Source organism: Daphnia pulex, chromosome 3, assembly GCF_021134715.1.
Source record: "Daphnia pulex isolate KAP4 chromosome 3, ASM2113471v1".
In the NCBI taxonomy this organism is placed as follows: Eukaryota; Metazoa; Arthropoda; class Branchiopoda; order Diplostraca; family Daphniidae; genus Daphnia; species Daphnia pulex.
In genome coordinates this window covers 11,016,976-11,036,644 of record NC_060019.1, presented here as the reverse complement: position 1 = coordinate 11,036,644, position 19,669 = coordinate 11,016,976, and the positions used below count along the sequence as shown (strand labels likewise).

At 38.7% G+C, this 19,669-nt stretch overlaps 1 protein-coding gene and 3 long non-coding RNA genes across 15 annotated transcripts; 2 read left to right on the top strand and 2 right to left on the bottom strand.

Annotated features, from left to right (window-relative positions):
- Positions 1 to 356: 356 nt before the first annotated feature.
- Positions 357 to 7,117, top strand: LOC124191228 (SRSF protein kinase 3-like). 3 transcript variants are annotated; one of them, XM_046584306.1, is made up of 13 exons: positions 357 to 537; positions 682 to 814; positions 2,100 to 2,200; positions 2,438 to 2,546; positions 2,678 to 2,960; positions 3,028 to 3,190; positions 3,478 to 3,633; positions 4,119 to 4,211; positions 4,283 to 4,411; positions 4,477 to 4,610; positions 4,679 to 4,949; positions 5,018 to 5,301; positions 5,365 to 7,117. In XM_046584306.1, exons 1-13 carry the CDS (start codon positions 504 to 506, stop codon positions 5,467 to 5,469), a joined length of 1,995 nt encoding a protein of 664 aa, XP_046440262.1. In that variant the 5' UTR covers positions 357 to 503; the 3' UTR covers positions 5,470 to 7,117. The 3 variants fall into 3 exon arrangements, with proteins under 3 accessions (XP_046440262.1, XP_046440264.1, XP_046440265.1); XM_046584308.1 differs by having other exon boundaries at positions 390 to 537; positions 4,283 to 4,408; XM_046584309.1 differs by lacking the exons at positions 357 to 537; positions 682 to 814 and adding an exon at positions 1,863 to 1,949.
- Positions 7,118 to 9,836: 2,719 nt separating this feature from the next.
- Positions 9,837 to 10,878, bottom strand: LOC124191229. Its single transcript, XR_006873349.1, has 2 exons — positions 10,542 to 10,878; positions 9,837 to 10,373 (listed from the first exon to the last, which is right to left on the bottom strand). It is a non-coding gene; the product is annotated as an uncharacterized LOC124191229 (long non-coding RNA).
- A 442-nt stretch (positions 10,879 to 11,320) lies between these two features.
- On the top strand, positions 11,321 to 12,318 carry LOC124190008. The gene is made up of 5 exons (XR_006872762.1): positions 11,321 to 11,468; positions 11,562 to 11,655; positions 11,718 to 11,818; positions 11,996 to 12,146; positions 12,215 to 12,318. It is a non-coding gene; the product is annotated as an uncharacterized LOC124190008 (long non-coding RNA).
- A 430-nt stretch (positions 12,319 to 12,748) lies between these two features.
- On the bottom strand, positions 12,749 to 19,668 carry LOC124190122. 10 transcript variants are annotated; one of them, XR_006872841.1, is made up of 20 exons: positions 19,565 to 19,668; positions 19,372 to 19,376; positions 19,104 to 19,165; positions 18,882 to 19,041; positions 18,660 to 18,828; positions 17,897 to 18,570; positions 17,633 to 17,797; positions 17,131 to 17,198; positions 16,915 to 17,062; positions 16,195 to 16,292; positions 15,850 to 15,902; positions 15,652 to 15,772; positions 15,365 to 15,592; positions 14,701 to 14,778; positions 14,471 to 14,633; positions 14,293 to 14,398; positions 13,977 to 14,146; positions 13,560 to 13,899; positions 13,249 to 13,366; positions 12,749 to 13,134 (listed from the first exon to the last, which is right to left on the bottom strand). It is a non-coding gene; the product is annotated as an uncharacterized LOC124190122 (long non-coding RNA). The 10 variants fall into 10 exon arrangements; XR_006872839.1 differs by having other exon boundaries at positions 18,882 to 19,165; XR_006872842.1 differs by having other exon boundaries at positions 18,882 to 19,165; positions 19,372 to 19,390; positions 19,565 to 19,655.
- Between the last annotated feature and the right edge of the window lies 1 nt (position 19,669).

Genomic DNA, 19,669 nt, shown 5'->3' with positions numbered 1-19,669 from the left:
AGATACAGAGTAAAATATATCTTGCTTGTATTTAGAGCGAAACCGGTGAAACTGCAACCGCCGCTACGTTTTTCCTAGCTGCTATTTCAATTCACCTTAGAATATATTTTTCGGGTTTCCCCGTCTCTTTTCTACTTTCCCCTGCAGAATTCTGAGGGTATGGAATAGCTGCCACAACTCGCCAAGTCACCCGAAAAGAAATGCTAGTACCCTACCATCTTTTCTGCTCGCTACCATTTTAAGATTTTCTTCATTCGTGTCGGCAATAGTTTTGTGTGTGTGTGTTCACATTCTCAACGGTTAGCCAACACGGAAATGAAAGATATTATGTGGGCGAGCCCGAGCCAGCCTATTGGTTTTCCCGCTGCGTGATAAAACGCGCTGGTGAAAATCTTTAACATGATAATACGGCAACGCAGCTCTCTCCCATCGAATATGGCCGCCGATTGTTGCTCAGTGTAAGCGTCCCAAACTCGTCCGGGTCCCGATTTTTTTAAACAAACATGAGCTCAATCAAGAGTGATACCAACCGCAGAGGTGAGTACACGGGTTAATAGTGTTAAATTAAAAATCTCATTTTTTCGCACATCTGACGACTGTCTTTTGATTGTTTGTATTTGATCTCGTGCCCTACCCTGGCCCGCTCACGCCTTGGCTCGCTTTTTTATCTCAATAAAACAGTGCTAGCTATCCAGGCAAAGAAGAAGAGGTACAAAAATTCAAATAAAGGCAAGGGGCGACCGAGAGAAAAGGAAACGAGAGAAGAAGATTCCAACAAAAAGGACAAAAGACCAACAACTAAACCTACAGTGAGGTGAGCCTTCTTTTATTATGTCAAAACTGCAAGACACTAAATTTTATTGGCAGCTTCTAATCGTAAGTGCTGTTTGGTTAAAGTCTGTCTGGAATTCTCGACAACTGTAAGTAAACGTTTAGGTCTGTTCTGCAGGAGTTGTCTCAAACATGAAACTATAAAAGAAATTCATTTCTTTCGCTACAATTCTAGTCTGCTCTCAATTAAGAGTGGTTGTGAATGATGACTGTAATCAACACCCATTCTTGATATTTTCATTCTTGCAAGTTTATTATCAGGTCTGCCTTAGAAACATCAGAATATTTAGCTTCTTCTTTCAATCGGCAATGCTGAGAGGGTCTAGACTTTTTTTAACATTTTACGTAAAGGATTTTAAGACTCCTTTTGAGTGTTTTATTCTCTCAGTTTTATTTGATGATTTTCACATTGGAGCCACATTGAAATTTGCTTGCCAATTAATAATCACACTATTATATTGTCTTGTGTTTTCCTCAAACAAACCCTAATGCTGGTCCCCAAACCACATTTTATATTTGTTCTGCACTGGTCGATATGTATGTTAATGTTCCAATCACGTTGAGGTGATTTTTTGTAGATTTCAAAGTTGAGAATTTTACCTATGGTGACATTGTTAGAAACGACTATAATCTGGTAATTGATGATACTCGTCAAATCGGACAGTTCTGCCTATTCTCGCTTTAAAAAGATCATCATCTCTTGAAATTTTCTCTGTTTTTACTTTGTCACTCTGAGACTTGCGGGATTTTCATTTCTTCATTATATATTAGTGGAACGATCTTGTTTTTCTCAATGACTAACTAATTGAAAGCGAGGCTCTCATTTTATTTAAATTCGGTATGGTAGTGTTTTTATCATCAGTCCATGGGGTTCTAATCGCCGAGGGGGTCCAGGAAAAAATGCAGCCTGGAGCATTTTGTCTTTGTCCTCCTCCTGTCTCCCTATGCGCATGTGTGTGATCGCATGGGTTCACGTGACCCGCACGTGGTGTATTACGCCTTTGGCGGATTTTGTTCTGTGTCCATGAGTGCATTTCGGCCGTCAGAGATGGATGGTATAGCTTTTTACATCGTGATAGCGTGTGACCGCGGACGATGAGAGATATTTCGTCAATAGCGTGAGCATTATCTACAACATTTTAATTGGTGGATCGCTGTCTCGTAGAGATGAATTATCGAAAAAAAAAACTGTTGAAAATTTTTTGTCTTCGTTGTTAATTCATTTGTAATTTAAAAAAACTAATTTGGTTCCCTTGCGATTTTTACAGGAATGACGTCAAAGGATCCATTTCTGAAACACTCGATGAAGACGAAGAGATCCTCGGTTCCGATGATGACGAACAAGAAGATCCAAGGGATTACACCAAAGGTACATTAGAGAACATTATCGATCAGCATCATTGACTCTTTCTTTTTCTCCGTCCTCCCCCCATATCCTTTCTGTTTGCTCCTATGATCCTACCTGATCCAGCTTTCAAGTTTGGGCATGATATATATTTCTACTCCATATTCCCTGCGGATCCATTTCATTCGATTCCTTTCCAACTTTCGTTGTTCTTGTCGTTATTTATTTGGTTTTCTTTTTTGTTTCTTTCATTTTTTCCAGGTGGTTACCATCCGGTGAAAATCGGCGATCTCTTTCACAATCGATACCATGTCGTGCGCAAGTTGGGCTGGGGCCATTTCTCCACCGTCTGGCTCTGCTGGGACTTGGTGTCAGTTATTATTTCACGATCCTATTTTGATTTCATTTTTCTGATTCGGATCATGTCTGGTGTTCGTGCCATCTCCTCAAATTCTCATGGCTTCTCCCTTTTCTTTTTTTTTAAAATTTATTTTCATACAGGGCGAAACGGTTTGTGGCGCTCAAGGTGGTCAAGAGCGCGTCGCATTACACGGAGACGGCGCTGGACGAGATCAAGTTGCTCCGTTGCGTCCGCGAGAGCGATGAAACGGACCCGAAACGCGAGAAGACGGTCCAGCTTCTTGATGATTTTAAGATCAGCGGCATTAATGGCACGCACGTCTGTATGGTCTTTGAAGTGCTCGGTCACAATCTTCTCAAACTCATCATACGCAGCCAGTACCAAGGCATTCCTCTGCTCAACGTCAAGACCATCATCCGCCAGGTTTGATATCGACGCAGTCACGTGGAAAATTATCGATTTCTTAATTGATTGTTTTCTTCTCGTACAGGTTCTCGAAGGTTTGGACTATTTGCACACCAAGTGTCGCATCATCCACACGGACATCAAACCCGAGAACATTTTGATCTGCGTCGATGAGCCATTCATTCGGAAACTCGCAGCCGACGCTACCCAGTGGCACAAGATGGGCATGAAACTCCCCGGTTCTTTAGGTATTATTCCCAGCAATATCTTCATGTGAAATTATACCTTTTTGGTACGTGTTGGCTCTGCTTGGCGTTTCTGGTCGTCGTCGTGTAAACGGGACGTGCCGATCTCGTTTGGCTAAGCCATTGGAGTGGTTCATTTGTCGTTTTCGACTTTCTTCTTCTGTTGGTTCGTTTCCTTTGTCTTGTGATTTCTTTTGTTCCCTTTTAGACGTGGGCAGACGCCTGTTGTTGTGGAGTGTTTATAGCGTTTTCCACCGTCTTTAATTCTTTGCTGCTTCCTTACATTGCAGTGAGTACGGCGCCCAAAGAACTGCAGTCTACCAATACGACCAACATGTCAAAAAGCAAGAAGAAGAAGATGAAAAAGAAGGCCAAAAAGAAGGCGGAGTTACTGGAAAAGCAGCTCCAGCAATTGGAGGAGCTGGAAGAGAATCTCCAGATTAACGGTATGGAATTCCGTCCGTCTCTTTTTGAATAAAGTTCCATTTTCTAGGCATTTTAGGGAAGAAATTTGCATTTGCGAAACGAAACACTGAGTTGGTCGCTTTTCCTACTCTTTGACACTTTCCGTCTTGGTATAGGAAAATAAAGTTAAAACTGCAAAAAATGTTACCGGCAAAATTTCAAGTAACAAATGTCTCAATTGGCCCCGAACACGGCGATTGCACGCAACACATCGATCTCTCCGAGGTCTTTTGTGCTGCGTTTGGGTTCCGCGTTTATGCGCAACGCGGATGGAGCCGCTCTGAAACTGGGCCGTCCATGTGTTGAATATTTACGTTGCATTTGCAATTCATATTTGTCGCATTATCTCTCCATCTTTCACTAGTTTTCTCTTGGCGACTCGTAAAGCTCTTGACTTGCCTGCAATTGACTTGTTGACGAAATTTCTTTGTTGTTTTCGTTGTTCGGTGGACCGTAATGATTTCAGGATGTAAAGAGACGGAAACAAACGGAACGAGCTTGCAAGCTGCGGATGAAGCGTGCGCGGCGAATCCCACTCTCAGGAACGGTGGATCCAACAGTAAAAGCAAAATTTCATTCATTCGAGTTAGCAGTGAACTAATTATTTGTTTTTCTCTCTCTCTCTTCCAGATGTAGAACATCGCAAGAGTTTTGCGGAGATGACGGAGGCTCAAGTTCATCCGGCTTCGTCTGCTTCCGCTCCCGAGGGCTTCCTTAACCCTCAGGATAATCCGAACGGCAACGAGAACTCGACGACCAGTACGCGTTTTCTTCATATTTTGATGCCGAGATTTGGGATTATTTCTTGTTGCCAACACTTGCAGGTGAAAGCGGGATGCGTCGCACGTCTTCGGTTCCAGATCAGCGGTCGTTGCTGGACAAGAGACCAGATCCCGTCCGAGAAGTCTGGCCTGACATGTTGGTGAAAATTGCAGATTTGGGCAACGCCTGCTGGGTGGTAAGTAAAGAGAAATTGGAGCCTGTGGGTCGGTTGCTGAAACTCTTTTTCCTATTTTTATCGAATAGCATCACCACTTTACGGAGGATATTCAAACGAGGCAATACCGTTGCCTTGAAGTTTTACTGGGTGCTGGATACGGGACTCCGGCCGATATTTGGAGCACGGCCTGCATGGCGTTCGAGCTGGCGACCGGTGACTACCTGTTCGAGCCGCACTCTGGCGAGGATTATTCGAGGGACGAGGACCATTTGGCCCACATAATCGAACTTTTGGGTGATATTCCAAAACACATTGCGGCTTCTGGGAAATACTCGCGGGTCTTCTTCAACAAAAAGGGTGAGACGGATGAACCGCGTCCGCTGGAAGATGACGAAATGCTGATTGCGTTTTGTTGATTGTCACAGGAGAATTGCGGCACATCACGAAGCTGAAGCCGTGGGGTCTCTTCGAGGTGCTAACGGAAAAATACGAGTGGGATATCCAGCAAGCGCGGGACTTTGCCGAATTCCTGCATCCCATGTTGGCGTTTGATCCGAACCAGCGAGCAACGGCGGCCGAGTGTCTACTTCATCCGTGGCTTACGGGCGTGCCACTTGACGGCCATCAGCAGCAATTGCAGGCCGAGCGCCGTCAATGTTTGTCGTTTGTTCACCAACCGACCGAAGAGGTTGGTGACTTGGACGACGAGGTAAAAACGTTTTGTCAAAGCCATTCCATGACGACAAGTTGTTGATTGTTCCATTTATAAAAGGAGGAGGATGACGACGACGAAGATGAGGACGAGGACGATGAAGATGATGACGACGACGACGACGATGATGCGGATTCGCCTCGGCAGGTCGTCGTCCCTTCATGACAGTCTTCCGATTCGACCGCAATTCGTCGCTCACTTTGATCAACCACCCGACCACTTCTCCATCATCCCACCACCCCACACTAAACACATACAAGAAACACGTAATCATCATCTCTCATTCATAAAAATGGTCCTGAAATTATTTTTTTGGATTTTTGATTCCCATCCATTCTTCCAGTTTGTTGACTTCATCTATTCCACCTTAACTTTCATGAAACACAGTCCCTGGGCAGGGAGAATCATATCCATTTGATGAGAAAACAAGCTGTCCCTCCACTATCGTTCCCTCCCATTCTCGTGTGTTTTCGAATCAAATCAGATTTAAAAATTTTTATTAATTTTTTTTTACACAATTTGATGGGAAAACAAGACAGGCAAATGGAATTCCATCACTATTATATCACCAGTCGCTTGGTCTGCATTCATATAGAAACAATAACAAAAAACGGGAAATGTTTGCCATCACGAGGATTTCCATTCCGATTGCGGAATGCGTTGCGAAATTTGATTTGCCGATCACGAGACTCGGCGTCCATTTGACCCGCTTGAGCTGTTGTTGGCCGATTTTTAATTTATTTTCTTGTGAGTGAAAGGATAGGCAACGCGTGCGTCTCGCCCATTTAGACATTGAGACAGCGTCGCCCGGATGTTTGAAAAAGAGAAAAGCGCCGACGCGTTCACCGTCGCTGAATTTAAATTATTCTTTGAATGTCGTCCCGACATTCCAGACCGCCGTGACGGTACTCGAGATGGCATGACGTGTCTTGAATTTGATCGTCATTTGTTCCTTTTTTTTTTTGGTCTTGTCTTTTTGTTAATGAGCAAAGTTTGAGACTTAACGAACTTGGGTGGCACGAGAGGTGGGTGGTGTGAGGCCCTTACCGGTCGTGACAGGAGACATTAGGGAATGGTACCTTATGTGATACGCCGTCGTCGAGGTCGATTTCTTCAAATTTTTTTCCCGTTTGAAAAATGTCTTTATTTTAAAAAAATCTCGTTTAGCCTGCGGGGTAGGGTGTGGATAGGGGGGGTTTCACGTGTCGGTCGAAGAATCCCAGGGCAATATCTATCTCATTGAAGTGGGTGATTTTTCTTTTTTCTTTTGCATTATTGATGTTGATGCGTGATGTCGGCAAGTTGTACTCGAAAAGGTGGAAACAAAAGACATTGGTAGTAAATGGGTCGCTCGATTCGGTTAGTAGATTGACTCTTGTTGCTCTCTCCTTGTACACCACCACCCACTCTCTACCCCCTTCCTCACCCAATGTTTATTATCATTTCAACCAATTAAGTCATTGTAGCCCTCGATTGAAGACAAGTGAAGATGAAGAAGGAAATTGTTGATTATCTTCCGAGTGCAATCTACGGTTCTCTTGTATCTTATGTGACGCAATCAACTCACCATCCCTCCCTCGCAGTCTGTCATCTTTATTATTTTTTTTTCTATTTTCTGTAATTGAGACGTCGATCAGGAGGAGAAGGTGAAAGAAAATGGTTCGAAAATCAGACAAAAAAAAAGTTTTGTTTGAGTTTTGTGAATGGAATCCCAACTCCCCTGAACCTTATAGTCGTCAGTCGCGGATTATGTCACCAATCCTGTAAAAAAAAAAAACGAAAACAAAATAAAATAAACCCCATGTTTAACTTCTGGTTTTCTGAATTTGTAATTCCGATTGTTGTAACTCGTCCGTCTCCACCTTCACCACAAACGACTGACATCGATGACATGAAACTTGGTCAACATTTTGCAAAAGAAATGAACCGAGAAAACTGCAACCGAAAGTAAAAACCTCTCGATTGTTTGCCTCCGCTTTCCTGTAGTCTTTACTCAAATGTTTGTCTCCTCTCTTCCATCTGCCTCTCCCGACCCCTCCATTGGCTGTACAAATTTGAGTGGAAACACGAAAAGAAAAAAACACCGGAATCAATTTTGGTCCTGAAATTAGTTGGGAACAATGGCGCGAAGCGAAATACATCGGTATTCTCGTTACTTTTCATTATTGCATTTTGGTTGAGTCGAGTTTGAAAGGCACTCCATTGGCTTCATGTCAGCCGTCATTTCCCATTGGTCGTCAATTTGGATCAACTTTGAAATTTGTGGGGACGACGAGAGTGAACAGTTTGCCGAGCGAAAATCGGGAGAGGATGTGAGAAATTGGTTCATTCAATAACTCGGGTCAACTGCAGCGGGGCGACGATACTGAGGTCCCGGAATTGTAGAGTGGGCGTTGTAATCCCGGCAAGCGCAGAACTTGCAATTCGTGCGCGATAATTGCATCGTGAAAGAAATACGAGTAACGCAACGTGAAGGATCGTCAATAGGAGAGATGCTTCACGAAATCTGATTTTAAATTCCTTTTGCAAGTTGCTATACTTTCAATGTGCTTCCGTCGTTCGTTTAATCGTCCGTCTGAATAATTTCTCAGAGGGATTCTTTACAGTTTTTTTATCATTCAGGAGGAAGTTGTTTCTTCCCCCAATAGACATGCAATTATGCATGCATAACCTACAGAGGGGTGCAATTGTGCAATGCCAGGATTGAGCATTCTATCAAAAAAATACAAAAACTTACGAATTTCAATACTAGATGGCGTACGGTATTGTTGTTTGTCTCGTGGAGAACAAATGTCGGAAGTTGTGTTTGTGTGTGAGTGTTTTTATCGGTTTATTACTAACCAAATTCAACCATAATTTCATACGTTGACAAGTCAATAATTGTAGACTGATCGCCATAATGGATTTTTTTGGCACATGTTCCTCTATTTTACTATTGCTAGATATTGTGTCTGTTGTTGTCCCATCAGGTGATATTCATGGGCCATTGGCATTCCCAGATAACAACGAGTTTCTCAATAGTCTATTGCTAACCACATGTTCAGCTACTAAAGATCAGATTTATGACCCAACAATTGTAGAAAGAAAAAGGTAAGCAGAACACTGAAACACATTTTAAACTGAAATAATTGAGCTTTGTTTTGCAATTAAGTTCTCAAGATTTGAAGCTAGATTTGAGTAAATTAAAGTGCACAGTTCAGGTTTGATGAGTTTCTCATTGTTTATTATTTGGTTACATACCACGAAAACCAGCATGCTGAAAATATTATCAATGCCTGTACACACACATTTCTGTATTTTACTATTCCTAGATAATCATGTGTTTTGTTGTTCTATCAGGTTGTACTTATGGATTACAGAATTCCCAGTTCCACAACACCCAATTCAAGTCCCTGAATATGTTGTGTGAACCACAGTTTCTGCTACCAAACATTAGCTTTACAGCCTGAGTTCTGAACAAAGACCATAGGTAAGCACCATAAATGATTAGTTTGTTGTACTTATACCACAAAAAGCACATAGACGACTTAATCAATTGTAAACTAGATGATTTAATATTTTTTAGTATGCAGGTTTCTCTTGACTCTCAGTAATTGGTAAATGTGAAGCAGTTGATATTGTGTGCTGTAATCAAGGAGGTATATACCAGGTATATAATCCATTCCCAAAAAAAAGCGTGCAGCAAACTTCCAAAGGAAAAAAGTGGTGCTGCTATTGTGGCAACAACAAAGATTCTATTGATTTGTTATCATTATAGATTACCTGTAAATTATGTTTACATAAAATTATGAGAATTTTCATCATGTTGACAGTAGTTTTATAATTTTTTGCTTCTTTTTCATTTAGATTTTGCTTAATGTACTGGATGAGAACCATCTGGATTTCTTCCAAGGAAAAGTAAAGGGGGCAATAACACAGTCGACTAAGTTCTTTGTTTGCTAACCCGTTGGCTGCTTCCTTGACCCGGCTGACCTTGCCCTCTTTGACTTCGGTCCCGATTTGAGGTATTGCTTGGTGTCGCTTCCATCTTCTTTGAAACTTTTTGTATATAAATAAGTAATATTTCAAGTTAGCTCCGCTATTCCATGGATTGAATCAATTGAACCTGACGAGAGACGACAGCTCAACGACGACTAATTGACGGGCTGTCATTCAGCAATACTGCTCAGTTCGTCGCTCCGATTCATCTGGGAATTGAGCTTGCTCCAACTACGCGGCCACCTGCCAGAATCATTGGATTACCCAGCCGACTTGTAAGTTACCCCAGTTCTCTACACAGAGTTTTACTCTTTAGTTTATGTTTGGCTGTTTGCCATGTTTGATGGCGTTTTCTTGTGTGCGACCACTAATCGCTCTCAAAACTGGCCTCGCACTCCTCTCTTCTTCCTTGTCCAGGTAATCTCCCTTGGGCAGTTAATCAAGGCAGTCTCCCCCTTCTTGATTAACTGAACTTTGCAAGGAAAATTGAACATTTCATATTGATAAAATTAATTTAATGGAGGTAAAATATAAGTATGTGACTACTATGTGTGTAGAGGGATGATAAACATTGTATTGTAATAGTGTCCACATAAGCTTCTAAAGTTATATTTTCAAAATACAGTGTTATATATAAATCTTAAATATCCCAACTTATTTTCTTCATCTGTTACTTTCTTCTTCTGTTTTTTGTTTTCATTTTCATACAACATAATACTGCACCAAGCAATTAAATTAAACAAAAGACCCATAATTTTATTGGATGGCAGGGGGCCTGATGCTTTCTCAACCGCGATAATAACACAGCGTTGTTATTTGTTGGGCATAGAAAGTTTTTCAATCTAGGAGTAGTTGACTTGAATCACTCCTATATCATGTAAGATCACATTGTCTCCATTGTATACTGCATGGATGAGATTTGAGTGACTACAGTGATGGAAAAGATTTGACAGGACAGACAAACTAACGAACAACACACTGAATTGTGACACCAAGGACAGCAGCAGCAACAGCTTTAAACACACCTTTCACCATCTCCTCATTGGGCAGCATCTCCAGTAACAACCGAACATCACAATGGCCATCGAAACCTACAGAGAAAAAGAAAGATTTATCACAAGTAAGGCCAAGTGCAGGATGACAGGAATGCAGTTAAAAGTTTAAAAAGTGATATGTGAAGGTAGCAGAATAAGATATTTCGTCAACAATCTGGAATCACTTACAGATGTAGAAGCATTTAGAAGCACTACTCATTATACCTTGGGGATTTCGTCTGTTGTGATGTGCTGCGAAGACGTGATACAAATTTGCAGGGATGAATATTACGTGAGTATCACAGTTATTTGCCCTTATTTGTTAGTTCTTTTAATTGAGTATCAACGACTCAACAAGCGAGATTGGATTGGACATTGTTTTCATCGTACTGTCAAACGTTTCTTCTTTCTGACGCTGGACAGCATAGCTTTTGATATCATTTTCCACTCAGTTTAGTTACGCTTACTTTGTTTCTCGCTGCTATTACAAACAAACTTTTGGGTGATAACTGTCAGTTTCTGTTCCGACAACAAAGCTCACTTGTTAGATTTTTAATATTGTGTTTTTTTTTCTACTTCCGGTTTTCTCTTTTCAGTCAGTAGTTCAGTAAATAGTCATCTGAAGTACAAACAAACTAAAAATTCGTGATCCTCGTTCAATTTGTGGTAAAGTTCATGTTTTATTTTGTACGAAAGCGTACTTCCGGTTTCAAAAATTTTCCTGAACTATAGTTCAGGAAAATTCTCGATTTTGACCAAAATCTGGATTTCGCTTAAATTACACCTAATCGACCCCAAATTTTACGTAGATCACGAATATTTAGTTTATTTTGACGACAGCTCAATGGTTAAGGCGCTATCGCTTACTTCCGGTGTACTTCCGGAAAATTTGCATAAAACTAGCAAGTGAGCTTTGTTCTCTGTAGAATTCTAAAGACTCCATGCTAATTTTAAGCAAAGAGAAATGGTCTTTTTGATTTCTTTTATGACTTGTGATATCTAAGGCCAGTCCTTTAGATATTTAGTTTTGAACGTGTCAAATAGATGGCGTGAAAGAATGTTGTTTGTTGTGTCAGATATGGGCTTATGGCGGCTCGTTGCCAAAAGTTTAGCTACAGCTATTTTCTTCGAAAATTACCAATGAATTCGCTGGTAAATTGACTAGATTTCGTGTGCAATTTGTTTGGCATGTGTTCTTTACCGTTTATGTGTTTAATAACATCATCATTTCTCATCCATTTCCAGGAGAAAATGTGAAAGGTGCATGAAGCCTGTACTGCCTTGTATTGTGTTAAAAATCCTGGAATCCTACTGAATATGTCATCCAAATGACAGAGTGGTAACAACAATGCTAGCTTTAGTACAGTATTGCTGGAACATAGTCTTCTCATCTTTTATCAGGCGGAATCATTCTATGGGACTTGCCAGATCACCAAACCCATCACGGACCAATCTCTCATTCCATCTTCTAGAGAACCTTGGATAACCGATTGGTGGCCGGTGTAAGTTTACTTGTCATGTCACTGAACTTATTTTTTTGCAGTCTTGTATGTATTTCAAGTATTGTTCTGCACTTATGTCTATCTAATGTTTAAGTTAAATTATTCTTTTAGATCATAGACATCAAGCACATTGATGCCACAAATTATAGACAAGGTGACTTTATTTTTTATTTACAGGTTCTTGGGTTGCATGACAGACTTTATGAGAAGTCATGTCCATTGGACAAAAAGGACAATGACTATACAGTAACCCGCTGGCTGCTTGCCTGCTACCCTTGAATATCCCCTTTTACTTCATGAAAATGTAAACAGGCCCTCTTGATTTGAGGTATTGCTTTCTGTCGCTAAAATTTTATTTAAAATAACTGTCCTAATAAATGTTCATTTTGTCTACAGGGTAACTCCTTCGCTACTTATCATGGACTTCATCCATTGGTGAAAACCAATGACAACCAGGAGGAAAAGAGTGTGCTGGTCGAACGGGGAACTTGCAAGCTAAGCCGGAATATGATTAATCGTTCTCGTAATAACTGTTCCTCAACTCTTCGCTCTTTTTCCGGTTTCTCCTACCATCTCCCTGTCTGCAGTCAATTAAGGCAGTCTCCCCTGTCTTGATTGACTCCATGTGCGAGTTTTAAAGCAATTTATCTTCCAAATGACAAAAAAGAAGTTGGTTAGGTTTGTTTTATTTGGGTATAAATTGTTTTAAAACTTGTACTAATAATCAATTGCCTTGTACCGGACGCTTTGTTTATTAAATTTTTATTCAATTTATTAATAAAATTTATTTAAGTTAATTTAATTGAATTATTTGAATACAATAACAAATTTAATTCAATTAAAATTAATATTTTTTTATTTTATTAATTAATTTTATTTAATTAATTTTTTTATTTTATTAAAATGCATTTAAGTTTAAAATTTGAATTCTAACGTATAATTGTATATTTAACGAGTTTAATTCATGATTTGATGAACCAGCATTTTAGTTTACAAAATTAAACAAGTGATTTCAGGTTTAGGTTTCAAGTATGAAGTAAATAATTGAAACATTGCTTAAAGACAACGAAGACAACCGCACAAAGATCTTCACCAACATAAGCCGCAACATACCACATTGAAAACCAAAATATCAAATAGTTTGAATTATACACTACACAGATGAAAACAACAAAAGATGTTGACAACCAAAATTGCACTGGAAAACAAACTGTAGGATAATATCAGCATCAGCTTCTTCAAGGATTTCAGCAGATGCAGAATAACAGCTTGAACAGGAACCAGACAGCAAAACCACTTTACATTTCCACCAACTCCTGTGAGACAAATACAAACAGATATTATAGTTGGCAGTTGTATCAATGACTGATTACTAGTTTCCAATAAAATTACACACTTCCCAAGTTACTAATAATTAACTCATAAAATACCATTTCAGAAGTTTTCTTGCATCTATGCTCCAAGTCTCCCTGCAACATTTCTGGAAAACGCCGGCTTCATGAAATACATGCAGCAGATTGATATTTAATTTAACACTGTCACCAAGTCCTGTTGGGATAAAAGCATAATCATTAACTAGATGTAAAAACAATGTAAGACAAGAAAGAAAACAATCATGTCACAAAATTAAAATTTAGATGAAATGCAAGCAGAAGCAAAATCTTTGAGTAACAAGACAAGATTGCATTAAAAGTTATTAGAGAGGTAATTTATGTTCTAGTTCAATCAAAAAGAAACTTACAAGTCAGCTCAGATTGATCAAGTAGGTGACTATGTTTTCACAAAACTCTACACACATTACAATATTTTGATCACACTTCACGAAACTTCCTTAATTACAGGCCATAATCACAATCAAACTACCTTTTCAAGATGTCTTTGTTGCTGTTACATTTCAAGTAACACTACCCCTCTTCAGGATGACACCAGCAATGTAGACAGTATCCAGAAGCTTCAGCTAAACTTGACTTGCCCTCGCTTTCACCAGCTGTCTGCAACAAAATCACCTGCATGACAGCAATTTAGTTCAGCCTTTACGATATCCTCAAGCTCTTCAGCTGATAAGGAAAGGAATCTCTCACCTGAACATAATTAAGAAAATCAATTGCATTATTGCAGATATTTATACAATTTAAGTATCTGCATGGGATATACTTACAATCAACCCACACAAATAACAATGGACAACATTTCAGCCAAATGGACTGCAGTTGAAGCCAAAGTGGTTAGATTATTAGGTAAGTACTATATCTATACACACAGATGGATAGATACTTTTCCAATTGTTAACTCGAGTGGATGTCTGCAAAAGCCAGGTGCATTACTAAACTAGAAAACAAACATTTTATAAGTTACAAATATACAAAATAATTTCTACAAAAACTTTCTTAATTGGAAACATGAAATAATATGTGACAAAGCTTTATAAACAAAGGTACTAACCTACTAGAATTAGCTAACAAGTACTTAATTACCTTAACAGATTCCCTCCTTTCAACACATTGCAACATAGTAGACCCTCACAAAGACCGTCTTCATGGCACGGCAGCGACCACACTGTGGAGAAAAGGAAATCACCTGCTTTAACAAATAGATTGAAATAGATTAACAAATGGGATTTTCAAACACTCCAAAATCTCACGATTCACTTACTTGCTTTAAATTGGTTCACTATCGATTCAGCTTCAACGAATGGCGAGAAAATAACTCTTGTGACGAAACATGCAACATACAGCAAGAGACGACATTTTGGGAAGGCAGGTCGAATGATCAGATGGAATTGCCAAAAATAAATTAAAGGTACTGTTAATGTTACCTATAATTTCACATAGCACAGAATTTCATTGGTAAATTGTAAAGTATGAATTAGAATAGTAAATTACCAGGTAAGAAAGTAACTCACAATGACTGAGGTGAACGTTATCCAACAACGTCGCGGAAGGAAAGACAAGCAAGCCATGCTTCGAAAACATAAATAAATTTCTATCAAAGCACAGTATATGCAACAAAAAAAAATTATCTAGCTCATTCCTTTGACTTATCATTCTCAACATTTACCCATCATCACCCCAAAGGAAAAAAAGGTTTACAATGTCAAGAACAGAAAATTCAAAACTAATTCGAAAAAAGGTGTAGGTTCAATCACGTAAAACCACAACTTAAGATTTCACTAAGAATTACACCAAAATTAAACAAAGGAATTTACTTCTCTAGTCTTCAATTATTGACATTGAAAGCTTGCTTTTAAGGATAATATTAAACATTATTACTCTTTATCAAGTACTTAAGGTTTCTGCACAATTGACAATAGTCAATAAGTCAAGCTCACATGATTTGGCCAAGTGGAATTTACCTTTGGACAAGAATAACTACTTCACAATTGAAATTATTCCGAGGTGAAGCATGAGAAGATTAATATAAAAGCAAACCATCATCTTTCTTCAAGAGGCTTCAGCACTATCTTTTTGACTAATTCTAAAACTAACATTTTAGCACACATCAAAGACAAACTAGCTCTTATCTTCAAGAAAACATTACTGTACATACCCCATGTCCAAAGAAGGTGTAGACCGTATGCAAAGTGAATGTAGATTCACCATCTCACCATTTCACCATCTTCGCATTGAGCAGCAAACACCATCATTCAACAGCTTGAATTAATCTACCTTTCAAAAGTTAGGGAAAAAGATTGTTTAAGCTTTGGAATTCAGTAGAAAACAATTATTATGAACAAAATAGTGGACAGTAAGCTGCATGGCCCTTGCACATTTCCTCCTGAAATGGAAGAGAAACATTAAAATTGTCCAACACTAACAGATTAGAAAAAAACTTACTTCAAAGTAAAAGTACTTGTCCATGTGACAAAACATCCCAAGAAGCAGCAAAAATCTTCAGAAAATGTAGAGCACTCCACAACACATGGAATTGTCAAGTATATGTTGTAAGCTTTCAGACCTGTAAATTCACCACACAAAACAATAATGCTAAAGAATTCAAGGAGTTTATCTGGCTCAACAAGTTGGGAAAAATACCCCGCAGTAGAAATCGTATCCCTTCTGACACCAACTCGGCAAGATATGATGCACTGTCAAAACAAATTCTCAATGAAGATATAATTCAAACAAAAACACTTTACAATGTCAAGAACAGAAAATTAAAAACTAAAATTTGAAAAAAAGGTATTGATTTAATCACGTAAAACCACATCTTAAATTTAACAAAGAATTACACCAAAATTAAACAAAGGAATTTACTCTCTAGTCTGGTGTAGTTGAAGCAAAATGAAAATTGATCAAAAATGTGAGTAAATATCCCATACAGAATATATTGAATTACACTTAACTTAATTTGGAAAACATATCAAAAATAATAGTTACCATTCCATTCAAGTTTCTGTTTTCTAGTACGAGACGACATTTCTGCATAAGGACAGCACTTTCAGAACACGTGGTCAGACGACTCACTGGGAGTGGGACTGAAATTGTAGACAAAATAATCTTCAGATTCACACACAACTACAGAATACATCTAATTAGCATTCACAGGTGACAAGAAAAAAGAAATACCTTTCTATCTTCACGATGTAAAACTTTTAAGTTCGCTGACATGACTAATAGGCAGACCCTGCAGCGTCCCAGTTCTACAGTCTGCACCTGAATGCCTTGACTTATGTACTGAGTACTAACTGCAACACCAAACCCCTCTGGTGGACGAATTCTAACCCCACCTTTTGACAAAAATTCTAACCCCAACCCATGCCCCAACCTTTTGACCAAAATTCTAACCCTACCTTTTATTAAATACCTTTTAACAAAAAAACAACCTTCAATAACAACTTGTAATCGTAATATTGATAAAACGTAGAAAAAAATTACTTCAAAACGTCGCCATAAGGAAATTCCAACCCCAACCAATGCCCCAACCTTGAAAAAATATTCTAACCCTACCTTTTGAAAACAAACTTTTAACAAACTTCAACAACCACTGGTTATCATAAATATAACGCAACACGTTGATAAAACGTGGAAAAAAAAATTTACCACTTTCGTCCTACAACTTCAAAACGTAGCAGTAAGGAAAATTCGATCATCACTTACCAAAAAATTAAAAATATGAGTTGGTAACATGGTCACTTCTGCAGATTGACGATGTTGGACGATTTTGGTGACATGACAATTGAATTTACACATGAAACCACCGATCAGTTATCCTAGGTTCTCTAGAAGATGGAATGAGAGATGAATCCTTACTTATACAGGATGAAAAGAATAAATTTCAGCAATTACTTTAATAAAGCTAGTTTTGTTTGTTACCTGTATTTCTGTGATGGCACATTCAGTAGAATAGAATGATTTTGAACTAACACTGTAGGCTTTCGTACCTGTCGATTCACCACACAAAACAATTAAATAATATTAAAGAATGCAAGCAGGAATAACCATTTATATAGCGCAACAAGTGAGGAAAGACAGTACCCCGCAATGACTATTATATCTTCTGGAACACCAAATTGGCAAGATATGAAACACTGTCGTGTCAAACTCTTGGTCAAACTTTTAATGAAAAATTCAACCCCCCATTCCACACCCTCACAACCCCCCCCCCCCCAGTCAAGTGAATATCACGCACGTAGATTTACGAAAACAATCTAATTAACCGAAAGTACAAAGCAATCATCGGAAATTTAACAAGTAGACTTTGTTGGTGGAACTGACTATTTTCACAGCTGAATATCATGAAGTATTACAGATACATACATACAATATCTGTACTTCATGTGAATATATGATCAAAGGCTTATGATAAGCCATTTACCTTTCGAAATAGTAAACGTTGAATAAATTGTCAACTAACTGTCTGTCAACCGTGTGCGCAAGAAACGGATGGCCGTCTTTCAGTTCAAATTTCAGACACTGAAATCGCAAGTTGAAATATCCTGTGTTGTTTCGACCACGTTAAAGAGGGCACCCATGAATGAACCTGGAATCAAATAGGTAATAGAGAAATAAAAGAGAACTTGGGCGAATGTTCACCAAACTATCATTCAATTCATGAAACTAAAGAACGCGATACTGATACCTCAGAACGAACATGGGTCATAGCAGAGCTCCTTCAGAAATCCATAGACGAGTTGGAGATGATTCCGTAATTCTTCCAGCGCGACCCGAACTTTGCCAATTCTTGTAAGATACAGCGGGTAGCGGCACAGTCTCCGTCTTCGCCGTTCTTATTTCACCCAGCTGCATTTGTTTCTGTTCATCTCGATGACTACTTCTTGTTGCCGTCTTCCGGTTAGATTGCCAGCCTTTCACCAGGACTGGGTAACTTTTGTTGCTAGACTGAGCAGCAGCCATCTTAGAATCAATTATTTAGTTCTTTGAAGAACTTACGACGGCCGAATGTAGAAAGAGATCAATTCCTCCGCCATAGCTGACACCACGATCACGATGGTTTCCAATAATCGGCTGGCGCTCATTTGTGGTGTATCGTACGAGGAATCTGTTTCAACATTTCTTGCTTCTGGTCGTATTTTTTTCATGACAAAGGGTCTTTTCAAATTTTGTCTTGGCAAAAACTGCAAGCAGATATTTAAGTTGATAAGCAGCTCAAGTAGTACTATATCTTAACAGTCCTCCATGGCAATAGTTTCCTATCACTGCCAATTTCTTCCTAGCTGTCAGTTTGATGAATATGTGCCTTGTACTGAACCAGTATTTGCTCCCATGTCAGTCATAATCCAAAGATTTCAGAGTCTAAGAAGAGAAACAAGGAATTCTGTTAAATATCCAGAAATTGATATTCTAAGAAAAGAATATACAATGAAGAGTTGCAAAAATCTTACTTGTTGCTCACATCATAGGTTTCTATAGAGAAGATTCATTGTTTGTTTTTTTTTCTTTTATAACTTGGAATTCATAAGTGTTGACAATCCTCAATCTTTTGACAGCAACATTGACATTTTTCTCACTGGCTAGCATTTTCTTCAGCAGCCTTGCCTACTTCCATGTAGACTGGAGATTCATGCTATTTAAGGAAGGGTAAGGAGAGGAATAAAATATTTTACCTTATCTATCCATTCCAGATTGACTGGAGCAGTGAAATTGACTTTCGATGTGAAATGTTGAGTCGACTCATTAAATGTCCGTATGCAGAAAAAATCGGTTTAGGAGTTGGGGTTTTGTTCACTTGATCTCCAAATGGTAAAAATGAAGAATAAGTTGATTCTGGGTGAAAAAAGAATCGAGATCTCCACAGGCACTGTTTCCTGACATAATAATCAACATACACTGATGGAGTTTTCTTCAATGGCTTTTTTTAGTAACATCCACCAGTTCCAAACAAACAACCCTGAAAAGAAAAGTAGATACATTGTATTTAAAATAAATGAATCTATATATTCTAAATATAAAAAAATCCCATTTTGTATGCCTTTTTGTATTTCAGACTGAAAAGTGAAGAACTGCTGCATTAGCAGAGACAATTTCAGTCAGTCAAGTAGTGACAAAGAGTTTGGCATTCGAAAGACAATAAGAAAAATTCATCAAGTTAATTACTTTTGCTATGAGTGAAGTGCTTCAGCATGGGACGTCATGAGGCGTACAGCCGTAGACGACATATCGGCAAAACGAACAGACGATCATCAGATTGTTTGACCTAGTACAAATGATTTGCTAGCTTACCTATAAAATGTAGACACATTCAGTAACTTGGAACAATCAAAACCTTCAATCAAGACAACAGAAATACCTTTTCCATTTTGATAATGTAATAACCATTAAACATAAAGAAGAGAACCGTTTTGTATCAGAAAAACATGTGCATTGTCTGCTGTCTCAAAAGCAAATGGCGAAG